Below are 17,419 nucleotides of genomic sequence, written 5' to 3'. Positions count from 1 at the left end.
GAGGTGTCGAAAGTGGATCAGGTAAATCTGAAACACGAGGAAATCTACAGAAGCTGGAAATTCAAGCAACACACACGAAATGCTGGTGGAACGCAGCAGACCACACAGCATCCATAGGAAGAAGCACAATCGATGTTTTGGGCCGAGACCCTTCGTGTCCTAACGAAGGGTCTCAGCCTGAAACATCGACTGTGCTTCTTCCTATGGATGCTGTCTGGCCTGCTGCGTTCCACCAGCATTTTGTGTGTGTTGCAGGTAAATCTGAAGGCAAGATGGAAGTTGGAGACAAAGTCGATGAAGTCGACGAGCTGCACATGGGTACAGGAAGCAGCACTACTGCAGTCGTGGATGCAGCATAGGAAAAGCTGGGGAGTGATACCAGTAGAGGCCTGATGACATCCTGAAACTGGGTTGGTGATAGGCATCATCTAGCAAAGTTACTTAAGATGGGATAATACGCATTCCTAGTGATTACTCTCTAATGGTGAGGTTTGATAGGACAATAAAGGAATGAAAAATCCACAAAATAGATTTGAACAAGTTCACTTAGTGCTTTTACTGGGTTAGGAGTTAGTCAGGAAGTCCTGATGCTTGCTTATGTTGTATTGTTGATTTCCTTGTAAATGGCTCTCACCATGTACATAATACGTTCTAGCCTTTGGAAAGCAAAATACATACCTACAGGCAGTGCTGATCTTAAAGCAATGTCACATTTAAGGTCCTCAGTGAACCTGCTTAAAGATCATTACAGTGGATAACAATTTACATATTGTGCACAACATTAATTGGACAAAAACTAATGTAACTAAGTCAAATAGTAGGGATTCAGAAAGGCTGAGCAACACACACAAAATGCTGGAGGAACTCGGGTTGGGCAGCATCTATGGAGGGAAACTAATAGTCAATGTTTCAGGCCTAGATCCTTCACCATAACTTGCTCAATCTTGTTTCAGATTTCCAGCATCTGTAGAACTTCTTGTGTGAATAGAAAATCCATGTAAGAGATGCTGAGCTCAGAATTACAGCATACTGAAATCCTCAATTAACTTCTATGTGTCTGATAGTAAGTATAATAGTTAAATTCTATTACATAAGCTGCACACTTGACAATATTTACCTTATTTTCAATGTATATACTGTTGTAACTTCAGCAATTAATTATTTTCTTGGTTGCTGTTGGTTCAGTAGTTTGTGCTCCATTGTTTTCTAAGCCTACCAGAATGTTTTACTAATACAGAGGCTAACAGATAACAGTGACCAAATTTTGCAGTCTTACGAAATCAAGTGGCTCCTCTATTCAATCAACAATGTTGGTGGAACTAAGGTCAAATCATTCACATGTGCATAGTGTATGATATATAAAGGTTTTAGCAATTTCTGCACAAGTGCACAAGTATATATCATTTCTCCCATCTGTCCTGCTTTCCCAGGGGGATTTCTATTTGTTTCCGAAAATATAGTTACACATCTTTCTTCATCTGTTTATTTATTCACTTCCAATGCTTCTGTATCAAGCTTACTGTGGTCGCAAGTTCCATACTCGTAGCATTTTTTAGATGAAGAAGTTTTTTTTTGAAGTTATAGAGCCACAGAATACTACAGCACAGAAATAGGTCCTTCAGCCATCTTGTCCATGCTGAACTATTGATCTGCCTAGTTCCGTTGACTTACACCTGGCCCACAGCCTTTCATACCACTCCCATCCAGGCACTTATCCAAATTTCTCTTAAATGTTGCAATCGAACCCACATCCACTACTTCGGCTGGCAGCTCGTTCCATTCTCTCACCACACTCCGAAGAAATTCCCACCCATGTTCCCCTTAAAACATTTCTCCTTTCACACTTAATCTATGACGTCTAGTTGTAGTCTCATCCAATCTCAGTGGAAAAAGCCTGCGTGCATTTACCCTGTTGAAACCCCCCATAATTGTGCATATACCTCTATCAAATCTCCCCTCAATCTTCTATGTTCTACAGAATAAAGTCCAATTTAACTTTTCCCTATAACTCAAGTCCTGGCAAGGTCCTTGTAAATTTTCTCTGCACTTCTTCAACCTATTGATAACTTTCCTGTAGGTAGTTGACCAGACCTGCACACAATACTCCATATTAGACCTTACCAATGTCTTATACAAATTCAACATGACAGCTCCCGTATTCAACACTTAGATTTATGAAGGCCAACGTGCCAAAAGCTCTCTTTATAGCCCTATCTACTTGTGATGATACCTTCAATGAATCAGGAATCTGTATTCCAAGGTCACTTTGTTCTACCACACTCCTCAGTACCCTTATATGCAAGTCCTACCCTGGTTAGTCCTCTCAAAGTAGAACATACCACACTTGTCTGCATGAAATTCCATCTGCTACTTTTCACCCAATTTTTCCATCTGGTCCAGATCCAATGACAGCCTTCCTCAGTATCTACTACACACCCAATCTTGGTGTCATCCGCAAATTTGCTGATCCAGTTTACCACACTGTTGATATAGATGACGAACAATAAAAGACCTAGCATCAATCCCTGCGGCACACTACTTGTCATAGGCCTCCAATATTTAAAGTAAATTTATTATCCAAGTACATATTTCTCACCATATATGTACAATTCCTTGCAGGCATTTACAGTAAATTCAAGAAACACAAGAGAAACAATGGAAGACTGTACCTGACATAACAGACAACCAACCAATATGCAAAAGACACCAAACTTTGCAAATACAAAAAGCAAAAACAAACAATAAAAAAATAAGCAATAGATACTGAGAACATTGGATAAGGAGTCATTGAAGGTGAGTCTATTGGTTGTGGGAACATCTCAGTGGTGGGTGAGTTATCCCCCTTGGTTCAAGGGCCTGATGGTTGAGGGTAATAACTGTTCCTGAACCTGGTGGTGAGAGTCCTGAGGCTCCTGTACCTTCTTTCTGATGGCAGCAGTGAGAAGCAAGCATGGCCTGGTTGCTGAGGGTACTTTATAATCGATGCTGCACTCCTACGACAGTGCTCCATGTAGATATGCTCAATGGTGATGGACTCAGCCATGTCCCTATTTTTCTTAGGTTTTTCTGTACAAGGGCATTGGTGTTTCCATACCAGGCCATGATGCAACCAGTCAATATACGCTCCACCACACATCTACAGAGGTTTGTCAAAGTTTTAAATGACATGCCAAATCTTTGCAAACTTCTAAGAAAGTAGGGGTGATGCCATGCTTTTTTTGTAATGACACTTACATGCTGGACCTAGGACAGCTCCTCTGAAGTGATAATCACTGATCCCGCTGATGAGGACTGGCCCATGGACCTCTGGTTTCCCCCACCTGAAGTCAATAGTCAGCCAAGAGGGGCAACCATCTACAGCTTCTCCCATGAAGCAAATATCCAATCCCATTTACTAATTCATCCCGAATGCCAAGCAATGAATCTTCGTGACTAACCTTCCATGTGGGACTTTGTCAAATGGATTGATGAAGTCCATGTGGACAACATTTACTTCCTGATCTTCATCAACTTTCCTGGTAACTTCCTAGAAAAACTCTAAGCTTAGTTAGAGACGACCTGCCACTCATAATGCCATGTTGCCGATCTCTTATTAGTCTTTGCCTATCCAAACAGTTATATATGTGGTCCTTTAGAATATCTTCCCAATAATTTACTGATTTCTTATGTCAGGATCACTGGCCTATTACTTCCTTTTTAAAAACTGAACAACATTAGCTATCCTCGAATCTTCCTGCATCTCACCCATTGCTAAAGATATTTTAAATCTCTCTCCTAGGGTTTCAACAATTTCTGTACCAGCCACCCACAGGGTCTGAGGGGAAACCTTGTCACACCTTGGGGATTTATCTACCCTGATAGGCTTCAAGACAGCAAACACCACCACCTCTGTAACCTGTGTAGGGGCCACCACCTTCCTGCTGCATTGCCTCACATCTATAGACTATGTGTCCATCTCCTGAGTAAATACAGATGCAAAAAAATCCATGTAAGATTTCCACCCCTTTTGACTCCACACAGATTGCCACTCATCTTCCAGAGGACCAATTCTGTCCCTTTGCTCTTTATATATCTGCAGAAGTCCTGAGAACTCTCCTTCACCTTGTCTGCTAATGTCTTCTTTTAGCCCTTGTGAATTCCTTAAGTGTTCTCTTGCACTTCTTATACTCAAGTACCTAATTTCTTCCTACCTGCCTTTATCTGCTATACACCTGCTCCTTTTTCTTATCCAGAGCCTCAATGTCTCTTGAAAACCAAGGTTCCCAAAACATATTATCCTTTTCTTTTATTCTAACAAGAGCATACAAATTCTGTACTCTCAAAATTTCACTTGTGAAGGACTCCCACTTACCGAGCGCACACTTGCCTGAAAACAATATGTCCCAATCCAGATTTGCCAGATTCTTTCTGGTACCATCAAAAATGGTCTTTTTCCAAGTTAGAATCTCAACCTGAGGACGATACTTATTCTTATCCTCAATTACCTTGAAACTAATGGCATTATAATCACTAGATAGTGTTGCCTTACACCAAATTCTACCACCTGCCATGTCTCATTCCTTAACACAAGGAAATCTGCAGATGCTGGAAATTCAAGCAACACATATCAAAGTTGCTGGTGAATGCTGCTGGAAATTCAAGCAACACACATCAAAGTTGCCGGTCAACGTCCTGACGAAGGGCCTCGGCCCGAAACGTCAACTGTACCTCTTCCTAGAGATGTTGCCTGGCCTGCTGCGTTCACCAGCAACTTTAATGTGTGTTGCATGTCTCATTCCTATTTGGGAATCTGGTTTCTCAATTCCTCTTGTCAGGATCTCCATGTACTGATTAAGGAACTTTGCTGATCACATTTCAGGAAAGTCCCAGTCAATAAGTGGCATGTTAAAATCACCTACCATCACAACCTTGTGCTTCTTTCAACGGTCTGCGGTCTCTCTACAAATTTGTTCCTCTAAATCCTGCTGACTCTTGGGTGAACTATAATATAATCTCATTAACATGCTCATCCCTTTCTTATTCCTCAGTTCCGCTCATATTGCCTCAGTAAACAAGCTCTCCGGTCTATCACGACTGAGCAGTGCCTGACATTTCCCCTGACTAGTAATGCTACCCCTCCCCTCTTAATCCCTCCACTCTAGCACATCTAAACGATGGAATTCCAGAACATTGAGCTTGCAGTCCTGCCCCTCCTGCAACAAAGTCTCACTAATATCAATTATTCCAAATGCTGATCCATGCCCTAAGCTCATCCACCTTTCCTACATTACTCCTTGCATTGAAATATATACAGCTCTGAACCTATGTCCGACCAGGCTCAAACCTTTCGATTGCTGACTTTGCATGTAGGCTTGACAACATTTCCCCCACAACCACTCCGCTACCAACTCTGACAGCCTGGTGACTCCCCCTGCAACTCTAGTTTAAACCTGGCCTCGTGCAGTACTAGCAAACCTTCCCACAAGGATATTAGTCTCCCTCCAATTCATAAGTAATCTGTCCCTTCTGAGCATTCCACTATCTGCCTGGCATCCCCACTGCTCTAACAGTGTAATAAAAAAGAACAATTAAACAAAAAATAATCTGTCTACAGTCCCTGCTTCTCTTTGCCAAAGCTCTAAACTCTCCACACACAATGGCCGCTCTGCTTAAACCTAACTTCTTATTAGACCTTGCCAAGTGCCTAGCTCAAAGTTTGAAGTAATTTTATTATCAAAGTACACCATATACAATGGAGGTTCATTTTCTTTTAAGCATACACAGTAAATCCAAGATATACAACAGAATGATTGAAAGACTGCATCCAACAGGATCCTCAACCAACCAAACATGCAATAAATCTTGAGAACATGAGATGAAGAGCCCCTGAAAGTGAGTCCACAGATTGTCGAACAGTTCAGTGATGGGTGAGTGAAGTTGAATGACGTTATCCCTTTTGGTTGAAGAGCCGGATGGTTGAGGGATAATAATTGTTGTTGAACCTGGTGGTGTGAGTCCTGAGGCTTTTGTACCTTCTTCCTGATGGCAGCAGCAAGAAGAGAGCATGGCCTGGATGGTAGGGGTCCTTGATAACAGTGCTCCATGTAGATATGCTTAATGGTGGGGAGAGGTTTACAGTGATGGACTGGGTCATATTCACTTTAGTAAGATTTTCCATTCAACAACGCCTCCTAGTGATGTGTGGTGTTCAGAATGTCCCAAATGCCAAATTTCCTACTGTGTTTATTAATAACAGACAAAGATCGTTAAAAGTCTCCTCATTCCTTCAATTTAAAATCAATTGCCTCTTTTGAAAATAAAAATGCTGTTATTTTTATTAATATTCTCTTATATTTTACTCATCTTACATTAATAACTTCCATTTATTGTCTACAAATTGAGAAGGAATATTTCCATACATCATGTAAACAGTGAACAATAATCTCAGCATACCTCCCTGTGAGGCACCACTTCCTGTCTTTTATCAGTCTAAGCAGTTACCCTCAAGGCCAATTATTTTCTATTTCATCAGCAGTTCATTATTTGTTTTCTTATTTGTCCCAGCTCCATAGGACCTAACCTTAATCAAAAGTTTATTTTTTTTTAATACAATTTGAACATCCCATTACTGTATATTGCTCCTGATGCATAATCTCTATCATTATTTCTTTAAAAAGTTCACTAACATCAAAAGATGAACTTTTCATTTAGTGAAGAATAACAAGCAAAAATTTCACACATTTTCCTGGTGATTTTTATTACTTTCAAGTAAAGATTATATTATTTTCCTACTTCCCACATTAAGTCAATCAGTCCGGTGTTTTCTGAAATAATTTTACCTCCGTTCTTACACAAGTAAAAACCATTAGCATCTATAATCCTTTGACTCTAGATTCTTAACTAATGATTTGCTGCAAGTATGTTATTGTGGATGTGTTAATCATCTGAAGCAGATATTTTTAAACTTTCTAAACTTGATTGGTTTACCAATTATTTCTCCCAACTTTCTTTCACCTTAAATAAGATTAAGTGGGTGTTGATTTAGTTGGAAGGCATTCCAAGACCCAAGAACATTTTGTTCTTCTTTCAAATCATGGAATCCAACTATCAGATCAGCTGATGAAGATGAAAGAAATTATTAATGACCCCTGGAGGTTTGCAAAATATTGTTATTTTACTTTGGCTGTATCAAATCTCCTCCTGTTGCAGAGAAGATTGTTGTGCTAATTTATTTATAGAAATAGACAGTTCTTAACCTACGTTTGTTTGTAAATGTCTCCAATGGTTTGATCTTTACAGATAATGAACTAATTTTCTTTTCAATCTGCAACCACGCATTCATTAACATTTTAAGTAAATTAACGCTCAACTGTATTACAGAATTAATTCCTGAACACTGAAAAATTCATAAGGAAAGGTTGCTGACTCCCATAGGAACTGTGAGTAAATCAAAAAGACTCTACGTATTGGATAACTGAATCGTCTCTCAACCACAGTATTTTTCTGACAAAGACTTGCTGATACCAATTTTAAATCCACATTTATTCTTGACGAATGAAATGATTAAAAGTAAAACAATTTAGCCATAATCAAATTGAATGAATAAGCTGCATGAGGAACAGGATTTTTATTACTCAACTCCTTAAACTTGTTCTGCCATCGTGTTACAGAACGTCAGCAAACTGCTTCTTAACTTAGTTTTATCTGTCTTTGTCCACTTAAAAAAATCATCAGTACTTTAATTGACCCAGTTTTCACTGGGTTAGAAATATTAAAAGTTTCAGTATCTTTGGTCCCAGGCTCCAGCTTTTAAGATCACACTTCCTTGTTGTGGATTTCCTACTTGTAGACCTAAACTTGTGTGCCCCATCAATTCACTTTTGCACTTCAAATCAACAGTTAAATCTGCTTTTCAACCTTGTAAACTCAAAGCATATGTAAATATTGTGTGCTTTCTGCATCAGATGGACAGCTTTTAATTATTTGTTTACATTGACATTCAAATCCCAGTTGCCTTATTTCTAGAATCTGTTAAAAAATCTATTAGATTTTTTTCCCTTGGATCTGAATTAATGAACATGTTAACAATCAAGTTCATCTGTTATTTCCCTGCTCACCAAATCTGTCTCTTCTCTTGCATCTTTCAGGCCTCACCCATGTCTCCCAATTTACAATACTGGCAAAGTTACATTTTTGTCACACCAACAATGGAATATGTCATCTATTTCCAGCATAAATACCTTGTCCAGGGACTATAGATCGTGGAAACTGTGCCATTATTGGGAGAGGTCCTAATCCAGTACGGACATTTTTTAAAGTTGCCATTGGTGGTGGTGCTGGAGACTGGGCTGGAGATACTGCAGGACTACTCAGCTGTGGACTGTTCTGTTTAAAAAAAAGTCAGAATCAAATTCAATCACCATGAGCTCAGATTCCAAAATAAAATACATTTTAGAGTGCCTGCATATTCTCTTCACCTAAATTCATTGTTAAAAATCAAACATTAATTCTTGAGGCATGCCTTAAATTAATACATTGCACAGTAGCACTCTTTCTTCTTTGAGTAAGTTATTACAAGGTGTGCATATTTAATTCACTAATTCAATGTTTTAAAAATTTAATTGAATTAAAAATCACAGTGCTGATTATTCAATGTTTACCAATGTAAATTTTAATTTGCCACCAACAGTGTGTTAACTCTGTTCTCTGGTATAACAAGTTATATTCTTGAATTTCTTGAATTATTTCTCTTTTATTTTCCATTGATTAATGACGTATCAGGTTACAGAGAAATTAAATTTACGAAGAGACCAGGGAAATCAGGGACAGGATTAAAAATTGAAGGATTAGCCATGATTGTGTAGAATGGTGGAACACATCTGAAAGGCTAACTCCTGCTCCTTCTTCCATTTCCTGGTTCCCATTTCATAGACACATCTTCAATGTAGCTATGAAACCTAGAAAGTGTAAGACCTCAACCAACACCAAATGTGACCATATAACTCAGAAGAAAAATTTCTTCAGCTAAACATCCACTGGGATGAAGCCACATTTCATATGACAACACCTATTTCAGCCTCAGCTTTACATTCCTGCTTATAACTTTAAATGTAATCGATGAATTTCAGGAACTATGACCTGCATTTAGCTTGAGCTCAACTCCCTATCTGAAGCATTATAAATATTACAGTTCTGATCTTTGCAAGGGAATTCTTCTTTTCACGCTAACTCCTTTCTTTAGCCCTAAAATATTATTTATGCACAAAATGCAAAATTCTCACACAACATACAGATTCAATTTTTCCAAAGCTTCACTCATTAATGATAACTTGGATCGGTTTTATTTTCATTTCTTCATATTTCAGAATCTGTCAAGTATAGCATTCATTGTGTGATGGTTTGTGCCTTTAAAAGGTGGTTCTGGACAGTCTGCTTGAACTCTTCCTGGGCTCTACAATAAAATCGAGTTTCAGCAAACCTGCATAAAGTATTACATTATTGTCTGTAAGTAAAATTATGATGGGGAATGAATAAAAATCAGCATTTGCTGCCAAAAATTCACAAGAGTGACAAGAGGGCAAGATCACATAACCAATATGTTTCTAATATGATTAGAAACCAAGAATTTTAGAATGTCACCTACCATTAAAACAAGTGTTTAGTTCAGTGATGATTTCCAATTCTATAGATTTTTAAGAAAACATATGAAAATCTTATGAATTCTATGAAGTACAGATTCTTATTGTACCATTCCCGCCCTTACTGTTCAAACAATGGAAACAAAAACCTCATTTCCAGAAATGACCAAATTTTGTTTGAATGACTTCAACTTTGTCAAAGCAGTTTGGGAAGCAGCATGAAGCAATTAAAATTGTTACAGTTAGATCAGGAAAAAAAATAGATGATAGATTTTGAATATAATAAATGGAATATGAATATGAATCAAAATAGAAGTTTTAGAATTTAAAGTGCAAGTCAACTTTTAAACCTCTCCAAGGACACAAAAAAACATGTTGAATATTTGGATAATATTACTAAAATGTATTTATCCTTTTAATGGAATCCAGTTCCATACCTGTGTGGTAATCTCTGGGCTGTTATATTCTGCAGACTTATGTCCTCTCTGGTCCATACTGAGATATTTACTTTGTTTCCACTGAGGTGGAGAATGAGTCCGTGGATGAGGATTGTTGGGAATGCTAAGCTGCATCATAAGCATCCCACTGCCATGTGGTGACACAACAGCTGAAAGAAAAGTATATATTATTGCATAAAGTAAGAGGATGATTACTTCTTTGACTTGATTTAAATTTTCCCTGGTTCCACAATACACAGAAAACATCAGATTTATTTTAAAGCTTACAGACTGCATAACATTAATCAAAAGCTAAAATCTCAAAATAAATGTGTAAAACTGGAGCAGCTGGGATGCTGAAAAAAACCTAGTTAGTGTACTCAGAACTAAGCAATTTTTGTTCCAAAAGGCAAAAATAAAGTTAACTACTTAATATCATCTCTGGCCTAAAAAATAATTTTTGATTGTAGAATTTCATTCTTTAAGAAAATGTTGATTAAAAATGCATTTTCCCAACGTGTCATTTTGTCTCTGTCTCTCCCTTAATCCAAATATAAATTTCCTAGTCTTCATTTTGTTTTCAGTTTATGCAATTTTTATTTCTTGATTTTTTTTTCCTTCCTTGGGTTTGAACTACACATTTCACTGAGAATTTCATTTAATTGACTGAAGAGCCTGCACGTGCTAGTTCAGTTGTCACAGATTCCCTGCAGAGGGTGCCACACTGATCACACTAACACACAAGGCCACAGCAACCCGAACAATCCCAAATCATTTGTAAAGACTACCCATGAAATGCATTTCTTTCAGTATTAATTTTAGTTAGATTCACCAAACTGCACCCAAGTTTGGATTAGATGTAATAGTGTTGTCCTTTTGACATAAGCTTCACAACTCTGTTGGAACATCATTCTCTTCTCTGATCAGCACAATAAACTAAATCAGGTATTTTGTGACCTCAGGCACTTCAAAATTAAGGTTGCCAATTTCCATTTCTGTAGGGAGGGAAGACTTTCAAATCTCTGAGGCCAACTTTACCTATCAATTATATCATGGTTTACTGGCACTGCAACTCTTATCTATGTGCCAGCTTCATTAGATTTGTATAAAAATAATTGTGCCCTTCATCCTTAAAGTCCCATATTCTGGTTTAATGGCTTCTTTGCCTTTGTCACCTCAGACTTAGCTATTCTAATATTCATTGCTTATTTCAGTCTCTCCAATTTCCTTTAATGCCCCACAAACAGGAGAAAATCTGCAGTTGCTAAAAATCCAAAGTAACACACACAAACTGCTGGAGAAACTCGGCAGGCCAGGCAGCATCTGTGGAAAAGAGTAAACAGTTGATATTTTGGGCCAAGACCCCTCATCAGGACTGCAAAGAGTAAGAAGGGGGATGGGGAGAAAGTATTACAAGGTGCTAGGCCTCCTCTACTGTCACAATGAGGCACACTCAGGTTGGAGGAGCAACAACTTATATTCCATCTGGGTAGCCTCCAACCTGATTTCTCGAACTTCCAGTAATTGCCTCCCCCTCACCATTCCCATTTCCCCTTCTCACGTCATCTCCTTACCTGCCCATCAGCTTCCTCTGGTGCTCCTTCCTCCTTCCATGGTCTTTTATCCTCTCCTTTAAGATTTCCCCCTATTCCAGCCCTTTCTCTTTCGCCAATCAACTTCTCAGCTCTTCACTTCACACCCTCCCCATCTCCCGGTTTCACCTATCACCTTGTACTTCTTCCTCCTCTCCTTCCACCTTCTTACTCTGACTTCTCCTCTTTCTTTCCAGTCCTGATGAATGGTCTCGGCCCAAAACATCAATTGTTTACTCTTTTCCACAGATGCTGCTTGGCCTGCTGAGTTCCTCCAGCATTTTGTGTGCATTGCTTCCTTTAATGTTCAAGGTAACTCAGAAATATTTCCAATTTTGTACATGCAAGTGGGATGCAGTTTTATAATGCAAGAATCAAAACTTTGACCAAAATTAACAGGGATTTCAAAATCACTTATGATTCAATCATATATTTCACAATTAGGGGCATTTTCCACAAGAAACAAAATCCATGAGAAGAAAATTTACTATGAACAGGACAGCAGGAGATACTTTCTGCAACATAAATCACAGGCAAATGTGGACAATTTTGGATATCTGGGTGAGGAGAGGGAATGATGTTAGTTTGTGATCACACATCAATAAACAAGGGGTTGTTTTCTACATAAGATTAGCCTCCTCTAGTCAAAAATAACAAAATAGCTACTAAACGTTGATTCAGACGCAGGCCAGTTGACAAACCTCTGTGGAAAGAATACAGCCTGTAGGAAACTGTGTGTAACACTGGGATTTCCATAATTTATGGCCTGTTGACCTAATCATAATGTTTTTAACCATGTTCCTGGAGTTAAGCTGCATGCTTCTGTTGGCCTCAACATTTACCAATAATAATTTTGTACAATATAATTTGTGCTGAAGGAACCATTAACCAGGCTAGAATTTATTGCCCATAACTAATTGCTCTGTAAAGGTGGTAAGGTGCTTCTCCAAATCCTGCTGCCCATAATCTGAAGGTGCTCTCAGAATGATATTGGGGAGGGAGTTTCAGCAACAAAGAAGGTAATATCTGGGGAGGTGTTGACAACAATGTGGGGAAAATTAAAAACAGGATTAATTGAGAATGAGTGTAAATAGATGCCGGATGGTTGGCACAGTATGGATGGATTAAATGGTCTGTTTCCCTGTTGTAAATTTAATTATCATTGTGACTAAGAGAATTGTTTATTTTCCATTACTAGCAGAGTGAGTTAAAGTCAAAGGCAGATGCAATGAAAGGTACACTCTGTTCAATCTATACAAGATAAAAAAAACTGCTTTATAGAGGAATCTATCTGCAAAAAGCAGTGGAGATTCATTAGAATTGGAGATGGATAACGAACTGGCAGAGGAGAGTTAAGCTAATTTCTATCAATCAACATCCACCATCTCTGTGACACAAATTTGCCTTTTTCCAACAAATGGCTGATATCAGGAATTAGTTCAAGGAAATTTCTGAAAGCATTGCAACAGGAATGTTACCAAAATGGCAGAAAAGCAACAAGCCAAGAATAATATGCAGATTATACTTTTCATAGTTTTACAAAAAGCAAAATATATGGAGTTAGAATACTTATTACAAATCAAGCATACACATTTCAATTATTATAAAATCATTTTCTTTAAAATATTTGTCTAAAGGAAATACAATCCACATACATGAAATTACTTTTTTTTTTTAAGAAGAAGGGCCAGAGCAGCACCTGGAGACTAGGTGTGCTTTTAACTATTTTGTTCTGTAGCAAGAAAATTGCAGGAGTGAAGTTGAATGTGATATGGGGAATCCTTGTGCAGAATTCCCTGAAGGTTAACTTGCAGGTTGAATCGGTAGTAGGGAAAGCAAATGCAATGTTAGCATTCATTTCAAGAGGACTAGAATATAAGAGAAAGACTGTAATGCTGAGGTTTTATAAAGCATTGTCAGACTGTACCTGGTGTGTTGTGAGCAGTTTTGGGCACCTTTCTTTGCCAATGAAAAATGTGTTGGCATTGGAGAGGGTCCAGAGGAGGTGCACGAGAATGGTCTTCAGAATGGAAGTGTATCTGATGGCTCTAGAACTTTACTCGCTGGAGTTTAGAAAAAATGGGGGGGGGGGGGTGATATCATTGAAACTTGCTGAATATTTAAATTCTTAGATAGAGTGGACATGGAAAGGACATTTAAGAATGTCTCTTTAGAACAGAAATGAGGAAGAATTTCTTTAGCCAGAGAGTGGTGAATTTGTGGAATTCATTACCACATACGGCTGTGGAGACCAGGAGACTGGGTATATTTAAAACAGAGGGTTCTTGCTTAGTAAGGCCATTAAAGATGGTCTTCAGAAATTCCTCCTCATTTCTGTTTTAGAGATGTTCTTAAATTCTGAGGCTGTGACCTTTGGTCCTGGACCATCTCACTGTTGGAAACAACCTGTCCACTCCACTGAGGCTTTTCAATATTGGGTAGGTTTCAAAGAGATCCTTCCTCATTCTCTCTACTCCAGGACAGGCCCAAAGACATCAAATGCTCCTTAACACTTTCATTCCTGAGATCATTCTTGTAATCCTCCTCTGCACTTTCCCCAATGCAGCAATTCAGTAAATATTCAGAATCTGAAATTCACTAACTGAAAGACTGGTGTAAGTACATCTGACCACAGTTTCAAAGGGGAAATGGATAGATCACTGAGGGAGAGATATACATAAACAAACAGGGGGTGTCTGAACTGGCCTTACATAGAGCAGCTGACGACTAATGGGCTCAGTGGTTTATGTCCATGCAACTAATTAATGATTCTTTTGTTATAAAATTGACAGAACTAGAAGCATTCTCTCAAGAATGATAATCAAATGAAAAACTTCAGATGCTGGAAATCTGAAACAAAAGAGAATGTTGGAAAACTCAAGAGGTCAAGTGGCATCTTTGGAAAGAGAAATAATCGATATTGTGGGTCTATGGCCCTTCATGATCTCTTCAGAATGTTCTGTTTTACTTGTTTTCAAATTTACAAAGCAGATAGTCAAATGTAATACAGAAGTACAACTAGGCATTCAGTTTAACTTTTGATGGCAAATGTGTACAAGGTCAAGCCAAATGTGAACCTGCTATAAACAACCATGACATGTGACTTAAGCCCTAAGAAAGTTATCTCTATGACAAAGAGGAAAGTAATGACAACATTTCTGAAAGACAGCAGTTTCTAATCTAATCTGAATGCTAAGAATTTCTCTCTGTTTCAACATTAAGTATGCAGTCTCTGGCCACCTGCATTGCTTTCAAGATGAAAAAGTCTAACAGAAAAAGATCAGGATCAGATCTAACCTTACAACATCCACTGAGGACTTGAAGGAATTCTTTAAAAATTTCAGTATTTCCATAATTTTAAAGCACAACAGTCTTAGAAGAGTGTTTACTAGAGGATGACAATATTATGCTGGTCTTTAGATAAACATTAATCAGCTGTCTGCAAAATAGATATGTTGGCACCAAAAGTTTGCCCCAGACAATTACAATAGTTGAAGTCTTCAGTTTAAAATTGTACAAAGAAATCATTTAGCATTTTTCTTTACATAGAATACACAGTACAGTACAGGCCCTTCGGTCCACAATGTTGTGTCAACCCTTAAACCCTGCCTCCTATATAAGTCCCCCCCCACCTTAAATTCCTCCATATACTTGTCTAGTAGTCTCTTAAATTTCACTAGTGTATCTGCCTCCAACACTGACTCACGCACAACACTGCATTCCACGCACCAACCACTCTGAGTAAAAAAACCTTCCTCTAATATCCCCCTTGAACTTCCCACTCCTTAACTTAAAGTCATTTTCTCTTGTACTGAGCAGTGGTGCTGGCTGTCCACTCTATCTATTCCTCTTAATAACTTGTATACCTCTATCATGTCTCCTATCATCCTCCTTCTCTCCAAAGAGTAAAGTCCTAGCTCCCTTAATGTCTGATCATAATGCATACTCTCTAAACCAGGCAGCATCCTGGTAAATCTCCTCTGTACCCTTTCCAATGCTTCCACATCCTTCCTATAGTGAGGCAACCAGAATTGGATACAGTACTCCAAGTGTGGCCTAACCAGAGTTTTATAGAGCTGCATCATTACCTCGCAACTCTTAAATTCTATTTCTCGACTTATGAAAGCTGACACCCCATAAGCTTTCTTAACTACCCTATCCACCTGTGAGACAACTTTCAGGGATCTGTGGACATGTACCCCCAGATCCCTCTGCTCCTCCAGACTACCAAGTATCCTGCCATTTACTTTGTACTCTGCCTTGGAGTTTGTCCTTCCAAAGTGTACCACCTCACACTTCTCCGGGTTGATCTTCATCTGCTACTTCTCAGCACACTTCTGCATCCTATCAATGTCTCTCTCCAATCTTCGACAATCCTCGACACTATCCACAACACCACCAACCTTTGTGTCATCTGCAAATTTGCCAACCTAACCTTTTAACCCCACATCCAGGTCATTAATAAAAATCACGAAAAGTTGAGGTCCTTGTGGGACACTAGTCACAAACTTGCAATCCTAATGTACTACCTCCACCATGACCCTCTACTTTCTGCAGGCAAGCCAATTCTGAATCCACCTGGCCAAACTCCCCTGCACCCCATGCCTTCTGACTTTCTGAATAATCCTACCGTGTGGAACCTTGTCAATTGCTTTACTAAAATCCATGTAGATCACATCCACTGCACTTCCCTCATCTATATGCCTGGTCACCTCCTCAAAAGAACACTATCAGGCTTCTTAGACATGATCTGCCCTTCACAAAGCCATGCTGACTGTCCCTGATCAGACCATGATTCTCTAAATGCCCAGAAATCCTATCTCTAAGAATCTTTTCCAGCAGCTTTCCCACCACTGACGTAAGGCTCACTGGTCTATCATTACCTGGACTATCCCTACTACCTTTTTTGAACAAGGGGACAACATTTGCCTCCCTACAATCCTCTGGTACCATTCCCGTGGACAACGAGGACATAAAGATCCTAGCCAGAGGCTCAGCAATCTCTTCCCTCGCCTCGTGGAACAGCCTGGGGAATATTCTGTCAGGCCCCGGGGACTTATCCGTCCTAATGTATTTTAACAACTCCAACACCTCCTCCCCCTTAATATCAACATGCTCCAGAACATCAACCTCACTCATATTGTCCTCACCGTCATCAAGTTCCCTCTCATTGGTGAATACTGAAGAGAAGTATTCATCGAGGACCTCGCTCACTTCCACAGCCGCCAAGCACATCTTCCCAACTTTATCTCTAATTGGTCCTACCTTCACTCCTGTCATCCTTTTGTTCTTCACACAACTGAAGAATGCCTTGGGGTTTTCCTTTACCCTGCTCGCCAAGGCCTTCGCATGCCCCCTTCTTAAGCTCCTTTCTTGCTATCCTACATTCTTCAATAGACCCATCTGATCCTTGCTTCCTAAACTTCATGTATGATGCCTTCTTCCACCTGACTAGATTTTCCACCTCACTTGTCACCCATGGTTCCTTCACCCTACCATTCTTTATCTTCCTCACTGGGACAAATTTATCCCTAACATCCTGCAAGAGATCCCTAAACATCGACCACATGTCCATAGTACAATTCCCTGCAAAAACATCATTCCAATTCACACCCGCAAGTTCTAGCCCTATAGCTTCATAATTTGCCCTTCCCCAATTAAAAATTTTCCTGTCCTCTCTGATTCTATCCTTTTCCATGATAATGTTAAAGGCACAAACAAGAGGAATTCTGCAGATGCTGGAAATTGAAAAAACACACTTTATCAAAGTTGC

General features: G+C 39.0%; 1 protein-coding gene across 16 annotated transcripts in view; it reads right to left on the bottom strand.

Annotated features, from left to right (window-relative positions):
- Positions 1 to 17,419, bottom strand: part of LOC140197937 (R3H domain-containing protein 1-like) — a 173,085-nt gene that overhangs the window by 11,778 nt on the left and 143,888 nt on the right. For all 16 annotated transcript variants that reach the window (XM_072258567.1, XM_072258573.1, XM_072258568.1 and 13 more), the window contains 2 exons: positions 10,055 to 10,224; positions 8,220 to 8,364 (listed from right to left, as the gene is read on the bottom strand). In XM_072258567.1, the coding sequence (XP_072114668.1) occupies positions 8,220 to 8,364; positions 10,055 to 10,224 (315 nt within the window). The remainder of the gene's footprint in view (positions 1 to 8,219; positions 8,365 to 10,054; positions 10,225 to 17,419) is intronic.

The sequence above is a fragment of the Mobula birostris genome, chromosome 5 (assembly GCF_030028105.1).
Source record: "Mobula birostris isolate sMobBir1 chromosome 5, sMobBir1.hap1, whole genome shotgun sequence".
Classification (NCBI taxonomy): Eukaryota; Metazoa; Chordata; class Chondrichthyes; order Myliobatiformes; family Myliobatidae; genus Mobula; species Mobula birostris.
The sequence above is the reverse complement of the archived record's forward strand: the minus strand, read 5'-3'. Positions and strand labels throughout refer to the sequence as shown.